Consider the following 21,749-nt stretch of genomic DNA (forward strand, 5'->3'; position numbering starts at 1 on the left):
TAGACACTACTGAAGTCTCTATCACACAACACAATGATCAGTTCCATCCTTCTCCTCATCATTATACACCTGACAGATGGATTTCAGAAAGAGACGCAATTTAGATCCAAGCAGGAAAGGGCACATGTCTAATGGCCTCCTTCATTCCCTGTCCATTGTGCCAGCCACGCTTGTACTAGGGATGACATTCCACGTGGAAATCAGAAGCCTTATATCAATTCAAGATACTTTCTCTGTTACCAACATTGTGTAAATAAGGAGTAAAAATAGGCTTGTTTTATATATATATTTTTGAACTAGCTTAATGCTTTTGGTGCAATATATTCAACATACAACTCAAACACTAGTTTTTAAGTCATTGCATCTGAAGGCCATGAACAGTTTTCTAGTCACTTGGTAATAAACCACCTGAAATTCAAGCTTGGAAACAGGATTTTCCCCTCAGAATATTAAAACAAAACTTTTTAATGCTATTTCTGGCTGAAAAATTAAGTTGAGGTTTTTGTTAAGTTGTAGTTTCTACAGAACACATTATTTGTGAACATATTCTCCCCCCTCAGATAAATACATCTTCAATAGTAATTGTATCAACCGGTCTGAAACCAGAATGTCTCAATCTGAAATTTTAGATTCAGATTTCTTCTGGAACTCATATTACATTTTTGTTATACAGACTTTATTCAATTACATCATTTAATTTAAATAATTTAAGAAAGGCATTTATTAGAGATAGCTTTTTTCATTTTTTCATTTTCAGATTATTTCAAGATGCTGAAATATACATAAAATCTATAATATTTCAAAACAAAATATTTACATATTCAATTTCTACATAACTTGATGGTCCCAAAGCACTTCAGACATGAATTATGCTTCACTAACCTCCAATAAACTAGGAAGGAATAAAGCATTCTGATGGAGCACACACTTTCTGAGCTTCAAGTTACAGGTTTCAGGCACCAGAAGGATTAAAAATGGATATAACTCATTTGTATAACAACTGAAATTGATGAACAGTGGTGGAAGAAGCTATTCGTGTCTGAATGAAAGGACAGTAGTGCCTAGCAGAAACACAGCACAGAGCTGTGCTCAGCTGCAGCAGCGGACAAGGCCAACCATAGATTAACACAAATTAGTGGGCAAACCTGCCATTAAACCTGGCCTGACAAGTCCAAACGGCGTATAGCTGTGAAGAAATGCAATCTCCATACCATTACCGATTACTCTGAAACATAGCACAGTATACCAAGAGATCTTTTGCTCCAGACACAGGAGTAAGCTATCCCCAACTGTGCCTTTTTAACTTCTCCAGAAAAAGGCAGAGTAACTGGACCCTTCTATATCCTTTTATCTACCACCAAAAAACAGTGTTGCAGTAAAGCCAGCAAAAGAGGAACATGCCTTCCCTCAGTATCTCACTCTTCAAACAAATTTTGCTTGAAGCACTGATGAGGGTTGCCTTACACTAATGCATCAGATCATGACCTGCAGCTGAAGCTCAGGCTTGTGTTCACTGCTCACACACAGTCAGTCACCTCCATGTGAAGGAGGGGATAGATCTGTAGACAGGTCATGTCTAAAACTACCTCAGGTTTTCCTTCAGTTCCTGCAAGCTGGAGCACTAGGAAGTTACTTGTCTGCTTAAAAATAAGTTGGTGTTCAACCACTTCATCCCAACTATTAGTAACTGGTTGGACAAGGCGCCTTGGTAGCTTCCCAGACACGGGCCAAGTTTTGAAAGTCAAGGAGAGTTGTGAAGACTAAGTAGAATCTGGCCAAACTGCGCCCCCCCCATCCCCCCTCCAGCACACTGTGGATGAGTATTTGCATTAACGTGACCATCTGTGGTATGAGTCTGTTTTCCAAGATAAACAATATCATCTTGAGGAACCAAAGAAAGTCTTTACCCATACAACATGCAAGCACAGGCACCTTTTGTAAGGTAATTCACACATCCAAGGAATTATTTTGGTCTCATACAAAAACCTTTCCTGGAAGGACCATTAACCCAAATTCTGATTCAGAAGAGTTTTAAGAATACCTAAAAGACAGTAAAATAAATTTATTTTTGCAATGGACCATACCAAAGTCACAACATGTTCATACCAAGTTTTAGTCATATTTTCAAACTGATGTATGTCTCGGGCATTTCCACTTAAAACAATCCAACATATCATAAAAAAAAGAAAGACACCAGTCCATAAGGCAATCAATAACACTTAGCTCCTTTAAAGATAGATTTAGCATTAAGAAAAACACATCCTATTTTACAGAATCAGTCTCATTTCTTGGGAAAAGCTAAAATTTAAACAAGAGCTGTGAAATCAAACTAATAGCCTTCCCCACAGAATCAAAGATGACTGACCATCCTTTCCATATGGCATTTTTGTTCCGTACAGATCAATAAATTCTTTGATAATTCACCTGTCATTCTTAATCAGAATCTGATCTAAAACATTCATTATGAGCCCAAGATTGACTTGACTTGTGTCTCAGAGACTGTCTTGAACCTTTCCCTTTGAAGAAGCTAGTGGTATAAAATAACACAGTAAATCTCTGTTCAGAAAGACAGCAATCTTTTTTAGCAATTAAATGTACTTCACAGGAAGAGATTAAAGTACTTTTTACTGCTGCTATGATTTAAAGATCTTAATTAACATCAGTTTTATTTCCCAAAGGAAAACAGCTGCTCTCGGTGACAAAGCGTTTTTGGAGCACTCCACAAACTGAAAGTAGAACTGAACAGTATCATATGCACCCATAGCAAAGCTTTCAAAAACCTTTAGGGGAGAAAGAAAAAGGAAAAAGCAGCTTTAATTAGATAAGGCTGAAGAGTGAGCGGGTCAGTAACTGCCCTATACACTAGAACACAGAGCTCACAGATACACAAATCACTACAGAGACTCCTTCACAGCCCTGGAAACACTAACAATAGGCAGCACAAATTCTAAAGATTTTGAGCTTCTTTTATGGATGCAAGGTGTTTTGTTTGTTTTTCATTAGAATTTAAATCACAGAAGAAACAATTCTTAGTTCAACTTCTATATACATATAAACAAGAACAGATTGTATTTCCTGACCCTATAGGGACTTGTATCTCCCAAGGAATGTTAGAAGAACATAGCAAAAAAAAAAAAAAAAAAAAAAGAGTCAGTGAAAATTACTGTGCAGTCTATATATAGCTATATTGTCAAAAACCTTAGGCAAATAACCCTTAATGGAAAACTAAATGTAAGAAATAGATTATTTAAAAAAAAAACCTACTTCTAACCAGAATTTTTAAATAGAAGTTAATTGCATAGAGTTCTAATGCAAAGTTTCATAGTCAGATAAACTCTATCATTTAAAAAAAGACTGAAGAGACTGAATTTCTGTTGTTGCATCTCACTGAAATACCGAAGTGATAAGACAAAAAATCAGGTAAAATACATATAGTTTTTACAGACACTTACTTGAATGGTGTGAACAGAAATGACAGTGTAGTTTCCTTTTTCTGACTCATCTTAACCTGCATTAAAAAAGCATTAAACCATTATATGCAAGTTGCAACAAGACTAAAAATTGTATCAGGAATTAAACTAAAAGTCACAGGAAGAGTTCTAAGACTTTGGAAAAGGAATGAAATCACAGTGCCAATATATTGTCCAGGAAACTGGGTGTTATACTCCCATATGTGTAACTCCTCTGAAAACCCAGATCTGCTCTAAAGTAGGTAAAACAAACCACTCCCCAGCCACTGATTTCCACAGAAGGACTTCTACAGTTTGCAGGATAAAGGGAAGATACGGCTAGAAGTGCTACCACTTCAGTGACAACCTCCCTCAATGAAACCAGTATTATTTATGCCAGACAGGAACTAGTACACTGCGGGAACATTGCCAAAGCAATGCTGTTAGATCGATTAACCTGCACATGGATAAAAATAGAAGGTTTTGATGCTGTCAGAGCCACTTTGCCCAAGGCCCTTCAAAACATCTTTAAGGCCTCCTGCAGCAGCCTGACTTGAGTTTGACTGCTGGCATAAGGCACAAACAGGAACTTTCTAAGCACACTGCTCCCAAAATCTGACAGCTTGAAGTAGCAACCCGCATGTCTCATCCTATCCATCCAAGGCAACATCCTCTTCAGGGAGTACAAACTGTGGTCAGGTCAGTCCATCACAGGAAAAGTAAAAACCCACTTGGCATGTCTAAGCCAGTGCACTATTTCTGCTTCAGCAGAGAAACACAAAGGAAATTCACACACGATCATTCCAAAACAATGCTAGAAACAAGTCAGCCAACAAGAAAATAGATAACTTAGCACTACAAAATGATAGAATAAAAATAAACTTAAGGAAAAGGAGGACCAGAACTTTTTTTTCTTTAAATAAACCCCAAGACACCAATTTAACTGAGGGAGACCTGAGTCACATCCTTAATTCTTAGAGCAGAAGTCTTCCAACTGTGGAGGTTGTATCAGCATGCTTCAACTTCATGTCCAGCCCACCAGTCACTTCCCCTGCTACATGCCAGCTTTCCACCATAGATTTGGAAGTGACTCTGCTGCTGACACTGCCAACCTGGTATCCACACATTTGGGAACCTGGCATTCAAGGGACAGAAGGTGCTGAAGGTGCTAATCTCTTGCAGGTGATCTCATGCTAGTTCATTGTTCCACTATCAGCACACAGATTTCCTGACAGGGCAACAGTTCTTGCATGGCTCTGCTTCCTGAGTGGAGAGGATGTTTTTCCCTCAGAGCATTTCTATGTCTTGCCAAAACTGTGATTTTTGGATTTTGGACTGTTTCTTATTCCACCATCTAGTGAAACAGAACCTTTTTTTGTTTGGACCACATATGTGTTCTCATAATATGATAATATCCAATATTAGATGAATCAAGACAGAGAAGCCAGAGATGAACACTTGCAAAGCAAAACAACAGATACAATAGCATTAGCTAAAAGTTAATTAGGCCACTAATTTCATTTCTTTAACGGACAGGTGCCTGTTACCTTTTTGATCTGTTTGTGTACTGATCCTGACTTACAGCCTTGTCTCCCAGCCCCTGTTGCAAAGGCATTATTTCCCTTTTCAGGTATCAGCACTCAGATTCTACCTACACACTGCAAGTAGGTTTACACTAACATCAATAAACATCAGCATTTATGTTAAGAATCAAGAAAAAAGTTACTCATTCTCCTTTCAAAAAAGGTGTTCATTAGAGTCTTTCAAACTCCTTCAGATATGGCTCACAGCTAGTCAACCAACATCACCCAGTATGCGCATTAAATTTTAGTCCTTTGAATTACAGCAAGCTATATACAGCATATGTCCTAGTATAATTATTTTTACACACAGCAACAACTATTATTCAAAGAAATATTTTTCTTTACCATATGTTTAGTTACCTTAAATTGCTCGAGAATCTGAACAGCATTGGTAAACATGCTCTCTGCTTTGAAATGAGCACTATTGTTCAGATATTCAAGAGGCAGAGTTCCCTGGGGAAGAAAAATACATATATACATAAAAAAATGTAAATGAAGAAACAGGAATTTCTCTAACTGAATGGCAGACCAAATGAGCAGTAAGAATACTTCAAATTACTGCTGAAATAACTACTGTAATTCCTTTGAAAATACTATTCTTGCATAATTTCTCAACTTTACAGGGACTGTTCATAATATCCCAGCTCCTACAGAAATGCAAAAAAGGTAAATAAAAGAAGTCATTATTAAAGTATATACTATATAGTAATACAACCTCAACTTCTAATTAGAAGCCATTTTTGAAATACCTAAAAGTCTTCCATCGAAAGACATGCCTGGGCCTGACTCACCCAGTACTCATGATGGGAAAGCGAGCAGTTCCTCTGCCACCCTATGTTGGGCAGCTTTCCTCACGTGACCAGCAGTGAGTGCAGGATAGGGGGACAGAATTTGGGGCAGAGTCTCCAGAAGAAATATTTCGAAAAATGTGCTGTAAATAAGTGTTTTAAAAATGAAACAAGCAGCATGAAAGCACACTAATGTAATGCTAATTGTCAATTAGATATTTATGAGACAACCTTTGGACTATGTAATAATATATGAAGGAAATTCAAAGAAAGAGCCATCTCACAGTGAGGGCACTCACTGTTCACTAAGTTAGAGGCACAAGATACCATATGAAGAAAGTACACTAGTTTAAACAAGAAATAATTAAGCATTAAATTGCAGGAACCAGCTTGTTTACAGGCTCAGCTTTCATGATCAAAATCAAGTGTTATTCAAACTATATTGCATTTTTACCATCCCTAAAAACCAAAGTAACAAAAAACTTTTATGTAGCTCAAGAGTATAAAGTTGCAGATTAGAAGAGAATCAGCTGCCTTTCCAATTGAAAGCACTATACAATATATAAGAGATTGAGTTTATGCTCTGAACTGAAGACATATACATAAAGCTAAAACTACAAGCAGTCCCCATACCCTACAGCACTTTTCCGAATTTATAATCTTCCCCCTCACACGCCTCAAGTCTTGTCCCCAAAACCTCTTTGCGAGCAGATTTCTATAATATGGAAAAACGTTTGTACTTCTTACCACAGAATTCAGGGGGAAAGGCACACCAATAAGGGAAGCCATCAGCGGTGCTATATCAGCCTGTGCAAATAGAAGCATCCCCATTTTAAGATAGTTCCAGCTTCTACAGCTAATAAATTCAGTTTAATTTTAATGTATCTGCATTTGCAAAAGTAAATGGTATAATACTGTGAAGTTATGACACACAAAACTCCTTTATAATTTTTTTTTTTTAGTTTCCAGTAGTCATCATGGCATGATTAGATTCAAAATGTGAGGCTCCACTACTGATAAACCTTCAAAAATACATTTAGTAAAACCCCACTGTATTTATTCACAGGAATTTAGTACCTCCTTCACCGCACTCAGAGGTATATGACTTTTTATGACTATTTATACCACAGAAAGAACTAATTTCATATTTACAGTTTTAAGCAGTACACTGAATATACTGCTTTTCACAGCACTCCTTATCCCGTGTTTCCACGGTGCCGATTACTCACCTTCTCCCCTTCAGAGGGGGATTCTGCACTTTTGTGTGTCCAGTCAGCCCTCAAGAAGGCCCCTCAATCTACACCAAGGCTTCTCATAAAATAAGTTACCAGTACCTTCTACTTCTGATGATAAACACTGGCTCTCACCAGGTTTCTATTTTCCTTTTATATAAAACTATGCACCAAAAAGCTTTGTTTCTCCAACATAAATCTGAAGAAACTACACTGAAGCTACAGGCACTGCTCCAGCCTCGGATCTACTGTGTGGAAGGAGACTCCAAACAATTATTTGTAGAGGACAAAGCAGGTGTAACAGTAAGCAGAAGTCCAGCTTGCTATTTTTACCCGTAACTCCACATGTACCACAGAATATTGGACAAAAGCTCTGTCTTTGGGGACTCTGTTACCCAGAACAAAGCAACACTCAATACTTCTATACAGTCTCAAAATGACATCCCCATAACACCTGCCAACCTTGAGAGGAAAATTAATCTCTAATTTTGTGCCAAGGCTTTGCTGAAAGCAGCTGATCCAGAACATTCCCAAATTCAACCTTCTAGCACAAGTTTATTTCCTTTGTTTTAGCAGGTTTAGAGTCTTTTATTTATATATGTGGTTTCATAGGATGGTAGGAAGTAAGAAGCAAGCTTCGGGTGCACACATATACGTGCATTATCATCATGACCTAAAAAAGCTTGTCTGATTTAGTATCAAGGGTTAGTGTCATCTACCTTTTTTCCTTCCTTTACAGTACAAACTGTCTAAATTGCTAAGTGGCTGGGCCATAATCACAGTCCCTGTTGAAAAAAAAAACAGTTTAACAGTATAGCAAGAATTGGTTTTGATTCAATGATGATAGCAACTTCTGGAAAAAGTGACAAAATATAGACAGTGAAATAGATAGCTCTGAAAACCTACACTGAACATACGCATGGATAACTTAAGTGTAGCAAAAAGCATACAGCAGATGCCCACTAACTTGGGAAACATGGTCATCAGACCATGCTTTCTTTATAATTAGCTGGGCACCTTCATAGGAGACACCAAGGTGTAAGCTCAGCTCCAGAACAGTTTTGAAGTAGAAAGTAGAGGGAAAGAATCACAAATTACTTCTAAAGGTTTGCAAAAGCAAATCCCACTCTGAAAACATGTTAGATGCTATTCCAATTACTTTCAAATAACGCACTGAGTTTTCAAGGAGTACCTGGCATATTGTACTGCACTCCTTCTACAATGGCATATGATCACATAACTAAAAATAGCGTGATAATGCATCTTCAGGAAGAGAAGTTGTACATAGCTGCTACATGGATTAACAAGCAATTTAAAAACTTTTTCATATTACGTTCAGTATGGGTGCAGTTCCTGCAACTCTAACATTTAAGTAACGCATTCCAGGGAAATGCTACATCAGTGTGATCATTCACTCAAATTCCATTAATCAGTTTAAATCACACAAAACTCATAATTTAAGGTGAAAATTTATGAGCTATTAAAATAGATATGTTTGATACCTGATTGACATCCAGCCTCTTCAAGTTCTCCAGTTTCCATTCTGCAAGAAATAACAGAGCACATGAACAGCTGATCTACACAGATTTGAAAGGGATAATTCAGTTGCCATTTAATGTCTTGTTGCCATTTTCAGTAAAGTGCTGTTACTAAAGAAAATTATAATTTGCCTGTAGGATGCTAGCTCAAGAGGGGTTACAGATGGAACTCAACAGGCAGAAACAATAAAATGCATTCGTTTCAGTTCACATTTTCTTTTATCCATCAGGATAAATTGCTGCCTGCAATTGTGACCCAGATCAGTTGAAGAAAGTCCAAGGTTTTTATTTTTTTTCAGTACAGTATAGAAAGTGATGTATTACTTCCTGTGCCAATTAAAAGACTCAAACTTGCGTTTAGGAGAAGGGCTGTTTAAATCTCTTCAATAGTTTTTAAAAAAGGTTAACCCAAGGTCCCCAATATACTGGTACAGAGTGGTACAAACATACTTCATGTCTGCCATAAGCAATACTGGCCAAGAGCGAGCTCAAGGGAAAAGTTCAACGATTTGGCAATCATAACAACTACAATGAAGGCAGAGACAGAGCCAAATGTACAAGCCCCTAAAGCTGTAGTACATCATACAAAAAGCTGGTTCAAAACAGTATCTTCCTGCTCTCCATTAGCCTCTAAGGAAATAAAGAAATTGCCTGTTTTCTTTGGGGGTGGAGAGTTATTTAAAAATAGAGTTTAGCAGGTTTTTTTTTTCCCCCATGTCTTCTTTTCCTAATGTTTAAATTCGCTGCCCCGCTACCCACAGTAATAATGTGAGCAGGAAAAAAACCAAAACAAACCCCCCCCCAAAACAACCAAAAAAGATGAGACACAGCTTTTTTTTTTTAATTCAAGCTTAAAAAAAAAAATCAGATACACAGGAAAACACGATAGGGGCTGAAACAGACTTGCTGATACAGTACTTAAAATACTGTCAGTGACCTACCTAAAGCAGATCTCAAGTACAGCAGTAAAGACGTTGGGGGCACCTACGTTAAACTTGCGAACCAAACTTAGTGTTAGCAACAGGGGCACAGCCACCTTCCTCAGTACACACAGAAAGCTAAATGGGCCCGTCACCGCCCTGCTAACGCCGCTTGCTGAAATGACACCGCAGAAACAGCACAGACGGAAGCAGGAGTCTGCTTAGTACCTCAGACCACTGACAGTGTAGCCATGTTGCCCAAAATTATCCTTTGGGTTTATGTGAAGTGCAAGTTTAAATGCACCAGAAACAGGCTTCATGAAGAATACTGGTAAACCATCATTCAAAGGTCTGGCTCAATCTCATTTATTTTCTCTGAACAGGCATTCAAATCCTAGACCATACCACCCTTTCTTCATCTTTCGATACACCGTCTGTGCCAGACCCAAACCTGTCTCAGCTGAAAACGGCCCAATACAGGAAAAATCCACATTTGCAGCATTGCATGTACCAAACTTATTTTCAGCAATTAGTTCATACCACCGCTAGCTTTGGGGTCTGAATACAGATCCACTGTTATTTGGTCCCAAGAGCACCCTAAAGAGCAGCCATGTACCTGAACAGCAGCGAGACATAGTTACAGTGAGTTCCCATGGCAACGCAGGGGAACTATTGTCAGCATTAATCATGAATTGTGTTAAACTCACACCAAAATGAGCAAGTTTGCTTCCTTTTGCTTCCCAGAAAAGGAAATGGGTTTATATTTCTAGAGATACAGACTTTCACCCATATTTCTATTATATAAATGCATTGTTTGTTTTCCTTTAAATAACGTTTTCCAATAAAAAAATGTTGGAAAACTGTCTACACGCACACAACGTGCTTAAGGCAGGAAGAAACTGTAGCTCTGCTATAGAAACATCTAGCTTTGTCAGAAGCTTTTACATCTCTGCTTCTCCTACTCAGATATTCCCAAAAGGCACAGACTTGAAGTCATCTGCCTTGGACCAGGAGCCGTAAGACACTGAGCCCAGGAGCTCCCGAGGACTGGGACACACCTGCAGACCAGCCAGTCCAGGCTGTAACTCCCAGGAGTGAGATGCCTTGGGTGTACGTGCTGCCCACACTGGTTTACAATTCCAGCTCACTGTCTAGGTTTCCTGTACAGTGCTACGCAGAGTTTTCCACCCACTTGATAAGGCTTTTTTTTTTTTTCTTTATCCTGCCCTGCTTTTACTGCAGCCCGCTGGGCAGTCAGATGCAAACAGTCCAGGGGAAACAGCAGGGTAGCACCAGTTCAAGAAGAAGCTGAGGCTGAGGCTACATGAACCAAAGAAAATCTCACGTAAAACCTTACAGAAGCAAAACCAGTGAAGGGGTACACTGAACTCCCTCAACCATGGCAAAGCAGGCTGAACCCCCTCCAAAACAGGGATGTGTATAGATGAAAACAACCACCCCACGTACTTCTGCTGCAGAAGGCTGTGCCTTCACTTACAAGCTCCTCTGGACTCGTGCTCCAAGGCCACCTGGTGGGGCCTGCACTGAGGAGCCGGGGAGCAGCTCTATATTCTCTTTCTTTCTGAAGAGGGGTCAAGCCAACAGCCAAATGCGTAATACTACACGTCGCTCACAAGTTGCAGGGCTGCCATCACAAATCTTTCCAAGATGATTGGTGACAGCCAGCATGGCTTCATTAAGGGCAAATCATGCCTGACAAATTTGGTGGCCATCTATGACACAGGTACAGCATTGGTGGATAAAGGAAGAGCAACTGACGTCATCTACCTGGACTTGTCCAAAGCATTTGACACTGTCCTGCATGACATCCTCGTCTCTAAAATGGAGAGACATGGATTTGACAGATGGACCACTCGGTGGATAAGGAATTGGCTGGATGGTCACACTCAAAGAGTTGCAGTCAATATCCAAGTGGAGACCAGTGACAAGTGGCATTCGTCAGGGGTAGGTATTGAGACCGGCACTGTTTAACATCTTTGTCAGCAACATGGACAGTGGGATTGAGTGCACCCTCAGCAAGTTTGCTGATGACACCAAGCTGTGTGGTGTGGTCATGGAGGGAAGGAGTGCCATCCAGAGGGACCTTAACAGGCTAGAGAGGTGGGCCTGTGCAAACCACATGAAGTTCAACAAGGCCAAATGCAAGGTCCTGCACATGGGTCGGGGCAATCCCAAACACAAATATAGGCTGGGCAGAGAATGGATTCAGAGCAGCCCTGAGGAGAAGGACTTAGGGGTGTTGGTTGATGAGGTCAACATGACCTGGCAATATGCGCTTGCAGCCCAGAAAGCCAACCATATCCTGGGCTGCATCAAAAGAAGTGTGACAAGCACGTCGAGGGAAGTGATTCTCCCCCTCTACTCTGCTCTCATGCAGCGGTCTCCAGGACCCCACCTGGACTACTGTGTTAAGCTCTGGGGCCCCCAACTTAAGAAGGACATGGACCTGTTGGAGCAGGTCCAAAGAAGGGCCACAAAGATGATCAGAGGGCTGGAGCACCTCTCCTGTGAAGACAGGTTGAAAGAGTTGGGGTTGTTCAGCCTGGAGAAGAGAAGGCTTCAGGGAGACCTTATAGCAACCTTCCAGTACCCGAAGGGGGCCTACAAGAAAGCTGGAGAGGGACTTTTTACAAGGGCATGTAGGGATAGGACAAGGGGTAATGGCTTTAAACTGAAAAAGGGTAGATTTAGATTAGATATAAGGAAGAAATTCTTCACTATGAGGGTGGTGAGGCACTGGAACAGGTTGCCCAGAGAAGTTGTGGATGCCACATCCCTGAAGCGTTCAAGGCCAGGTTGGATGAGGCTTTGAGCAACCTAGTCTAGTGGAAGGTGTCCCTGCCCATGGCAGGGGGGTTGGAACTAGATGATCTTTAAGGTCGCTTCCAACCCAAACCATTCTATCATTCTATGATTGCATGGCCAGGCCTGAGGGAAGGCAGAGCACAGGTGAAGGGACTGATGAGGAGAAGGCTGTCATCCCAGAGCAGACACTGTGCCCTTCCGCCCATCCAAGGAGCACATTAATCTTTCTATGACAAATTGGACAGACTAAGTCCTGCCTGTTGGCACTGCCTTTGGGGGTATCGACCCTCAATGGCAATGATGAGAGGAGAGACAATTCACTGAGCTGCCTACAGCCTGCTTGCACTGAACAGAGCATAAGAAGTTTGTCATCATTAGAAATATTCTGCTGTTTCCATGAACTTGGAGAAATTAGGAAGGACTGTCAATAGATGCAAGAACTTGAACATTGGTGCATGCAATCGCAAATATAAGTCAGACACCCGCATACATCAGTGACACAGCAGTCTTGAAAACGCTCTCCTCTCCTGCACAATCTCAGCTGCATTTGTATGGAGCAGGAAAGGCAAATTCAAAGAACTCTTCAAGAGACCTCTTTTAAGCATCTTTTCTTTCATATGCTAGCTTTGTGAAAATACCTGGGATTGTAACTTAATGGAGTAGCTGAACTGTATTGACCTGCGAAAGTGCCAAGTTCCATTTCAACAATTTTTTCTTTACTTTTAAGCTACGTAGCCTACTAGAAGCTATAATGTACTACCATAGAGAGAATAGTCACTTTTTAAGAAGATACTTATTACTCAAATAGAGATTCAAACTCCCAAGATACTCAGAGAGACCCAAATCTCCAATAGAGATTACCCCGGCAATTAAGAACCTGTAAAGGTAGTGTCTAAACAGACCAACAACATGCTCGACAGCTGGGAAGCTGCAGAGCAAGTCCAGAATGAAGGGAGGAGTTTCTGATGTTTGCTTTGGGGTGTTTGGTTTTTTGTGGGATTGTTGGTTTGTCTTTTTTTTTTTTTTAAAACCATCAGCAGGAAAAAATGAAGCAGGCACAGCAGGGTGCAGACACATTCCCTCCTTTAAGAAAATACACATTTCCTAACAGATGACAGCCAAAAAGCTTCCCCTATTGTGTACCTGGAAGTCAGCTCAATACTCATCTTTTTTGAAATGCTCTCACACCATTTTCATCACTACATGAAATCAAACACTGAGGTTTGTACTAAAGCTGGTAAGAATCAAGGAAACTGACAGCTGTAAAAATCAACTATTACAGATCAACCCTTAGAAACAACAAGTGTCCTTAGAATTCTAGCAGATCGCCATCACAGACACCAAAATCAGTTGGTTTTACTCTGTTTTCTATTTTTTATTCTACAACTCATTTTCAATTTTGTCAAAGATGTCATAGTTTTATAGCAGCAGTTAATCACAAAGAGTGAAATGTTAGCATGGTCTATATCTGAGAAGTCCTGTTTGTCTAATCTGTTACCAAATACCTTTTCAACAGCAGGGCAGGGTTAAGACCTCAGGGCTGAAGTCATTTTTGCCTGTTTTCTCTTCTCTGATGTAGCTTGACAAACAATCCAATAAAATAGAAAGTCATTACCTCACTGATTGCAAGTAACAACCTGACAGATTCAAGGCACCTTAAGAAACAGAACAGGCTACAAGAATGGGTCACATGAAAGAGGAAGAGCTTGCACAGTTTAATCACAAATGGTTCTAGAAATCCATTGATATTCCAGTAAGCCCCTGGAAAGTCCCCAGGGTTGTGCTGTGAAGCTAGAAAAGAGTCTTAGGACATGTCAGCTTATCATGTTTCTGTACAAATAGCTTTTAACCTCTGGGAGTCTTCCTAAGAATTAAGTCTCCTCTGGAACGAAGTTTTAGGAGTATGAATAGCCTCCTGTACTGAAAGAGAGAAAGTCTTCAACTCTATGATTAGAAAAGAAAACCGACTCTGATATTATCTACCCAATTTTGCAATATCCTCCATAGGCATGCCCTGTCACCTTTTCTTTCCACACCACACAAAGCAAGTCATATTTACTGTAATGGAACAAAAGTCAGTGAAGATCAACAGGTGTAATGGTTAAACACCTCCCTTTCCACCAAAATCTTGCACTTAAGTTTTATATTTTACCTACCTTTCAAAAAATTGTCTTCAAAGAACTGGGATGTGACTTTCTGTGGATAATTCACCCCAGCACCCCAAACAATCAGTGGTGTTAAAGTTTCTGAGGGATGACCAGCTCCATGGGATCCTAAGATACACCAAACAAAAAAAAAGTGTAAACTTTAAGACACATGGTGTAAAAACAAACAAAACCTATATATATGTACAAATGTACTAAGTTCTTGTTACAGTATACATACAAAAATCCTGTTACAGACAACCTATTCCAGCTTCATAGCTTGTTTTTATGCCACTAACAATAAAGGCTAAATTCAAGTTGCAAGTTGGGAAATCGATACCACTTAAGTCAAGCCTATAAAGATATAACTTTGTATATTAAAAAACCCAAACTGTTAACATACAGAAACTAAAGCCAAAGTATTTGAAAACCTCAAGCTGTAGAGGAGTTACCTGCTCAAAACACGTGCGTGTGCTATCCTGAGCATCCCATGGAAACCAGGGATGGTTGATTTGAGTAAAGTTAAGCACGTGCCCAAAAAATCACATAGAACTGATCTCTGGTCCCCAGGTAAGGATTAGACTTCCATTTCAAAACCAGGAGACAATATACATTGCAACTGTCATCCTTTCCCCAGTGATACAAGTTCATTTTTAAGGTTTTAAAGCCTGGTAGCACACTCCTTAAGTTGATAAAACATGACTTCCTTCCCCGGGGAAATTAATTCCTTCCAGATTAACATATCAGCTGCCAAAAGGAAAAAGCTTTAAAACCGTGATGTCTCAACAGCTGCTGCACTGAAGCAGAAGCCACACAAGCTTGAAAGAAACACTGGTCATTGAACTCAGTGGGTGAGGTACCACAGCAGTGAGATAACCCAGTCTCAAAGGGAATGACATTGTTATACAAAACCTATGCCGGTCACTGCATGGTCTACAAGATTATACATTTTCCTTGTATTTGCATAGACACACACTCTTCCCTCTCTGTGTGTCTGTATACAAAGGACAGAGAATAACACTGTCTTAAGGACAGCTTTTTTTTTTTTTAAAAAAAAACCCAAACAAACCAGAATTGGGAATAGCATTGAGGCTGTACGACAATCACTATGGCAGAGCTGAAGAGCCAGCTTTCCTTTCCTTAAACAGCCCTAAGCTTAAGAACATACAGGTATGGGAATAAGATTTCCGATGTTCAGAAATCGCTTGGAAGGCACTCTCTGGGCTCAAAAGCAGCAACAATTGCTCTTCTTTGCAGAGCTTGGGAAAAAAGCAGATGGAGACAGCGCTTCCTCCATCTTCCAGGCATCAGTTATTTCCTTCTATTGCAGGAGGAAAGTGCAATTTTTGGTGAGCTTTCATTTTAGCCAAGCCACCAGCTCCATCAGCATTTTACTGAGACTCTGCCTCCATGAATACTTTAAGGCAGATACAGCTGAAAGAGGCAGCTGTATCCACCCTCCCCCTGTAATAAGAACCAGGTTCCAGCCTGATCTGAATTATAAGAGGGGGGAAAAAAAAAATATTTAATTTTCAGCTGGGTCAGTTCCCTGTTCCACCTCTCAGCACCCTCCAAACACACCTTTTCAGGGGTAAAGGGAGGGAAACAGTGCTGCTGTTTAGTTTTCTGTTCTCTGGTCCAGCGTACCACACAGTAGTACTTGTGCCAGGATGGTAGCAGGAACAAGTGGCCAAGGTGAGGGTGGGTGTGGGACCACCTATGTTGGTGCTCAGCAGTTCCATCTGAGATCAGCTTAAAGCAACATCATGGAGTCAGACTGAGAAAGCAAGTGATTTTATTGGTCTTTGCCAACAACCACAGTTTCTTTGATCGCGTCAAGTTCAGAACATGTTCTCTTCCCTAATAGGTCCCCCCTGCCCTTTTAATTTTTAATTTATTTTAAAACTGGTGCACATCCCATGCTGCAAAAAACCACTGAAAGACTGCAGCAGTTGCTGATACTACAAGCTCAAATAAAAAGCTACTGAACTAGCCTTCTGACTGCTGGCTATGGCCTGAGCATCATCTCTGGGTTTGCTCTCGGACTCACTGAAGTCAACTTTAAAGTTGATCTTCTGGCAGAAGATCAAGCTTTTTCTTCAAGACAGAAAGAGATGACAGAAAACTATGACAGACCAGTGGTTCTCAAAGCCTGAAGAGTTACTCCTATCACCTTTTATTCCTCCTTCAAAGGATCCAGTACATAACGAGAACACCCCAGCAGCACACTCTGGCAGCGAGGAAGGCCAACAGCACCCCAGGCTGCGTTAACAGGAGCATGGTCCAGGGAAGGGATTATCCTCCTCTAACTCAGTACCTGTGAGATAACCTCTAGGCATTGGATCCAATTGTGGGCCCCTCCACTACAGGAAAGACATCAACCATCTGGAATGAGCTCAGTGGGGGGCCTCCAAATTGGTCGGACAAGCACTTGTCCTGTGAGGAGAGGCTAAGGGACTGGGACTTGTTCAGCCTGGAGAAGAAATGGCTTTAGGGAGGATGTAACAGAGCATCTTGCCTGTACCCCACTGCAAGGGGGTTTGAGAGAAGATGGAGCCAGGGCCTCACTGCGGTACATGATGGGAGGATGAGAGAGAACAGGCATAAGTTGAAACAAAGGAGGTTCAGATTGCAGATAAAGAAAACCTTTTCCCCTGCCATGAGGGCAGGCAAGCAGCAGAACAGGCTGCCCAAAGGGGTCGCGTAGGCTCCAGCCTTGGAGGTTTTAAAGGCCCTGCTGGATAAAGCCCAAGCAACTGTGTCTGATCCCAAAGCCGATCCTGCCTTGAGTAGGTGGTTGGACCTCCTGAAGTCCCTATGACCATATATCATATAAATATATAAAAATATATACACACCTCCCTTATAAAAACATTATGAAATGATTACTTGAAATAGACAAAAAAAATATATGCCAGAATTAAAATTTTATTGCAAGTGGCCATCAGCTCAACAGTAAATAATACTCAAAATGGACTATTTTGCAAATGAGCAGATGCTAATTAGGCTGATTTTGAATAAATATATGAATATTTTTGTCATCTCTGATGACAGAAAAAGTCTGCATCCCTTCCATTTAAAAAGTTTAGGATTTCACACACAGAATAAGATGCTGAATTTTGCCAAGACTATGCCTGAAGCATCCTTGGTTCAAAAGTATCACAGTTAGGAGTTACAAACACACACAGCATTGGAAGAGAGACTTATCACTTGCACACAAGGACAGGAGTGTTCTTAAAATTATTGAAAAAAGAAAAAGGAGGGAAAAAAAATTGTCTAAATGGGTTCACCACCGTAAACTTCTCATCTGCCCTTAACCTACTTACGCCAAAATTGCCTCAAGTCATTGAGCCGCTGTGGTCATGCCCTTCACAAATGCCCTCTGTGGATACCAGCCTGGCTGGCCACCTGCCTCACTCTCTGTACTCTCAGCTGCTCCACCTAGTCTCCAGCACCAGTCTCCTCTAGAAAGATCACACAGCAGTCCCATCCTTTCTGCTCTGCCTAGAAGGCCAAAATAAGCAAAAAGATCCCCCCCCCTCAAGTTTTTCACCAGCTCCTGGACAGATTTACCACCTTCTCCAGGTGCTTCAGGGCACCAAAGTGAAAACTATATCTCCCACATGGGCTAGAACAAGACCAACTTTGCTATTGGCAGCCAAATAACACAATCTCCTCCTGCTTGGGCTAGTTTTCTACAGGGAGGCTCTGACAGAGGTGGTATTCAAGTCTTTTTATCCCTACTAGCAGCCACTAAGGGAGTTAAGTTTTACCCTATTAATTTTCTTTTTTCTGTCCAGATATGCAACTCAGCTGTCACAGGGCTGATGAGGGCCCCTGCAGCCAATTAACCATTTCGTAATTTGCATGGGTTTCATATACAAGCAACACTTAGGATATCAAATCAAAGTAGAGGCTCCAAAGCTTCTAATGGGACAGAGCTCTAATCGCACTCCAGATACTCACCCATAAACTCAGCTGACTCAACATTTTAAAAGACTCACCCCAATCTGTCATTCCATGGTCAGAAGTTAAAATAAATGCAGTTTTTCCATCATTTCCATAGAAATTGTCAATCATCGAAGCAATTTCTTTTACACCCTTGTCAACTTTTTTAATGTTCTCCTTGTATTCCCTAGAAAAGTAAGACAAAATGTTGTTAGATTCAAGGTGGCTCTCACACTTGGTATAAAGTTATCCATGGTCATAATGCCCAGTCCTTTGATTATACACAGCTTTATCCTCTGCAGAACCTCAAGCTAACAAAAGGCATCCTAGATGTAAAATCTCTCCTCCTCTAAGTTTTATGCGAGATACTAAATTGTCACAGCACAGTTTGAAGGTTCCTGAAACTACAGTCTCAAATGTATGTTTATTTGTATTTCAAATCTGACCTGTCCTCGATGGAAGACTATAATTTAATCACCCACAGCTATCAGGCAAGTTAAGGAGAATGCCAAAACTAAGGAATTCTGGAAACTCAAGCACCTTAGATTGTAAGTTTCAAAAATTACTTTAAGCCAGTAACTAAATAGCAAAGAAAGATCTCACCATGCAGGGACTGTTTTGAGATGATTCACAGATCAGCACAGATCCCAGAGTTTTGTGGAATAAAGGCTAAACCAAAAATTTGTGTATTTTTAGAAAAAGTGACCATGATTAACTTTCAGCCAACTAATTTTCTATTTGTTGCTGTTGCTAAATGCAGTTTTAAAACTCTGTCTTCAAAAAATCATAACAAAAAGAACATGAGACATACAGCAAGTATGAACTTTGGAATGATGTAGGAAATCAGAGCAAGGATTTTGAAAGTATGCAAGGATCAAGAGAAAGACACAATATCCTACCTTCAAAGCATGTGAGGAAATGAAAAGAAAGTTCTCAAATAACGTACTTCAAGATGAATTAGTGACAAGTACTGTTAATCTAGACTCTTCTCTTTGTTCAAGCGTCCTAAGAAAGCTAAAACATAATGCTAGAACTTGCAGCCATTATTCCTGAGCTTACTGTTGTCTAAAAATTCAACCATACCATTTCAGCCATGGGGAATTGGAGAACTGTTTCCATTTTATATTTAAAACTGCAATTTCCTACATATCCTCTTGATTATGTGTTGACTATAACTAAGATGATCTGCTAAAAATCAGACTTGAGTACAGAAGTATAACCAGGCACACGGTATATAGCAAAAAATCTGTCACTTCTACAGAGGAGACCTTAAAAACAAAAAACCCCAGAAAATTCAGACCATAAGTAATCACGGTGACATATATGACCTATTGTAGAAACCCTCAGGACTGCAAGTCTTGTTTCAGGCTTCATAAATAGCACTGGTAAAAAAGTTACTGTATCCATTTAAAACTAATAAGAAAGATATGCTTAATATCTCAATTACCTTGAGTTTGGCCGATGAGCATGTCCATTTGTGTCTATGCCTAGCAAATGCAGGAACAGAACCACTTTCTCTTCATTCAGTGCAGAGAACAATGTTTGATTACTTCTGGAAGAATTAAAGAAGCTCTGTATGGAATAAGCCATTAAAATATCAATCTGAGCACAGTGGAAAAAGATGACAGGCAGTCTACTAAAACTAAAATGCAGCTGTTTTCATATCAAAATACTAGTAGTTATTAGAATTATGAAAGAGAAAAATTAATTACTTCCCAATTTACTTCTTGGAGGATAACTACCATCAATACAGTCAGTCCAAAGTTTCAGCCTAAGACAGGCAACACTCCTCAAGTGGAGGGGTCTTTTTGTTTGGTTTTGGGGGGGGTTTTTTTGAATGTTATTCGAGTTTCTTTAGGCAAAAATACCAGATAACTTTGTCTCCTATGTAATCACAACTATGCACCATTCCTGAGATCCACTTATGGCTTTATATTTCCATTGATTTACTGATTTCAAGCTAGAAGCAAAGGTCTCAAATACTCTTGCTCTGGTAGCAGGTTCTGCAGGACTGAGATACCAAGCTACCACTCGTTTGCTGAAACCAAATTAAAACAGAACAAAACAAGACACACTTTGCAAATACATGAACTACAGAACATACATCTGCCTTGCACATGTCCTACTTAAGCATCCCTGAGGCAGATGCTGGGGGGATTTTCCCCTTAGATTGAATGAGTCTTGACATAGCTATTCTGTGTTAGACCAGCCGTATTACAGCAATGCAAAATGCAGGCAGACAGCTATTCCAGCATGATCTCCTTAGTAGCAGCACTGCCCAAGGAAACAAAATTGGGTAGGGTTTTAGTTCAAAGAGCATCCAGAGAACCTTTCAGTACACTAATATAAAGGAAAGCGTCTTTGAATTTCACACAAGAGTCCACAGAAAATGCTGGTAGAGCCAGTGAACCATTTCTGCCACCAGAAGACAGAGCAGTCCATCACACACCTGTGATAGCAGTGGAGCTCTTAAAAACTAAAGCTCACACCCTGTGTAAACAACAGTCACTGTACCGAGAGGAAGACCAAACTGGCAGCAAGAGTATCATAGTAAGCTGTGTCAGGAAAGCATGGCAGTACACAATTCCACCTTTTTTTCCCCCCTGAATATACACAAGCCGCATGGACTAATATTTGCAGGCTCCCAACTTCAGCTTTTGTCCAAACAAAATCATGACCAAAGTTGAGAGATATTTTAAATAAAGATACAAGAACAAAATCTGATCACATTCAATAGCAATAGAATTATTTTTATGGAGATTTCCATTTCTCACAGGGGTCTGTCCACCTGCACATATTTGACCGCAGACTGAAGCAGCCTTCCAGAGCACACCAGTAATTTGCAGGATACAGTATAACTCTGTTTTCTTATTTTTAATTAAGTAAAAGGAAACAACATATCAAAACAGACAAACAGGAAACTCACAAAATTAAATCGTAACATGTAGATCAATGTTAGAAGGCAGGCATTTTTCTATCACAGACTGATTAAGCAAAAGAAACTGTCGTGAGGAAGGCAAGGCCTGAGATTCTCCTCTCCCACCAGACGAGTCCCCATGATGTACTAAAACCACCCCACTCCTCCAGCCCCAGCCACCTCGTAACCCAGAGCAGCAGCAGCCAGAAGAGCTTGCCCAACCTCTGGCTAATTAAGAACGAGACAACAGAAGGAAGATGAGCGCAACCTAAGATGTGGCATCTTTTCCCAGAGCAAATAGCAAACTTTATCCCATGGAACATTTTTTTAAATGGTTTACTGAAAAAAACAAATAGGAAGTTCACCACAAGGAGTTATCTTAGGCTGATAAAGGTGTTGAGTAG

At 40.3% G+C, this 21,749-nt stretch overlaps 1 protein-coding gene across 7 annotated transcripts in view; it reads right to left on the reverse strand.

Moving 5' to 3' along the window:
• Nucleotides 1–21,749, reverse strand: part of PIGN (phosphatidylinositol glycan anchor biosynthesis class N) — a 206,886-nt gene that overhangs the window by 150,261 nt on the left and 34,876 nt on the right. For all 7 annotated transcript variants that reach the window (XR_012994657.1, XR_012994658.1, XM_076330404.1 and 4 more), the window contains exons 6-12: nt 19,876–20,000; nt 18,485–18,615; nt 14,493–14,609; nt 8,555–8,595; nt 6,568–6,627; nt 5,393–5,485; nt 3,453–3,508 (exon numbers count right to left, since the gene is read on the reverse strand). Coding sequence is in view for 5 of the 7 variants with exons in the window: in XM_076330404.1 (XP_076186519.1) it covers nt 3,453–3,508; nt 5,393–5,485; nt 6,568–6,627; nt 8,555–8,595; nt 14,493–14,609; nt 18,485–18,615; nt 19,876–20,000 (623 nt within the window). In the remaining 2 variants the exon portion in view is untranslated. The remainder of the gene's footprint in view (nt 1–3,452; nt 3,509–5,392; nt 5,486–6,567; nt 6,628–8,554; nt 8,596–14,492; nt 14,610–18,484; nt 18,616–19,875; nt 20,001–21,749) is intronic.

This window comes from Aptenodytes patagonicus, chromosome 2, assembly GCF_965638725.1.
Source record: "Aptenodytes patagonicus chromosome 2, bAptPat1.pri.cur, whole genome shotgun sequence".
Classification (NCBI taxonomy): domain Eukaryota; kingdom Metazoa; phylum Chordata; class Aves; order Sphenisciformes; family Spheniscidae; genus Aptenodytes; species Aptenodytes patagonicus.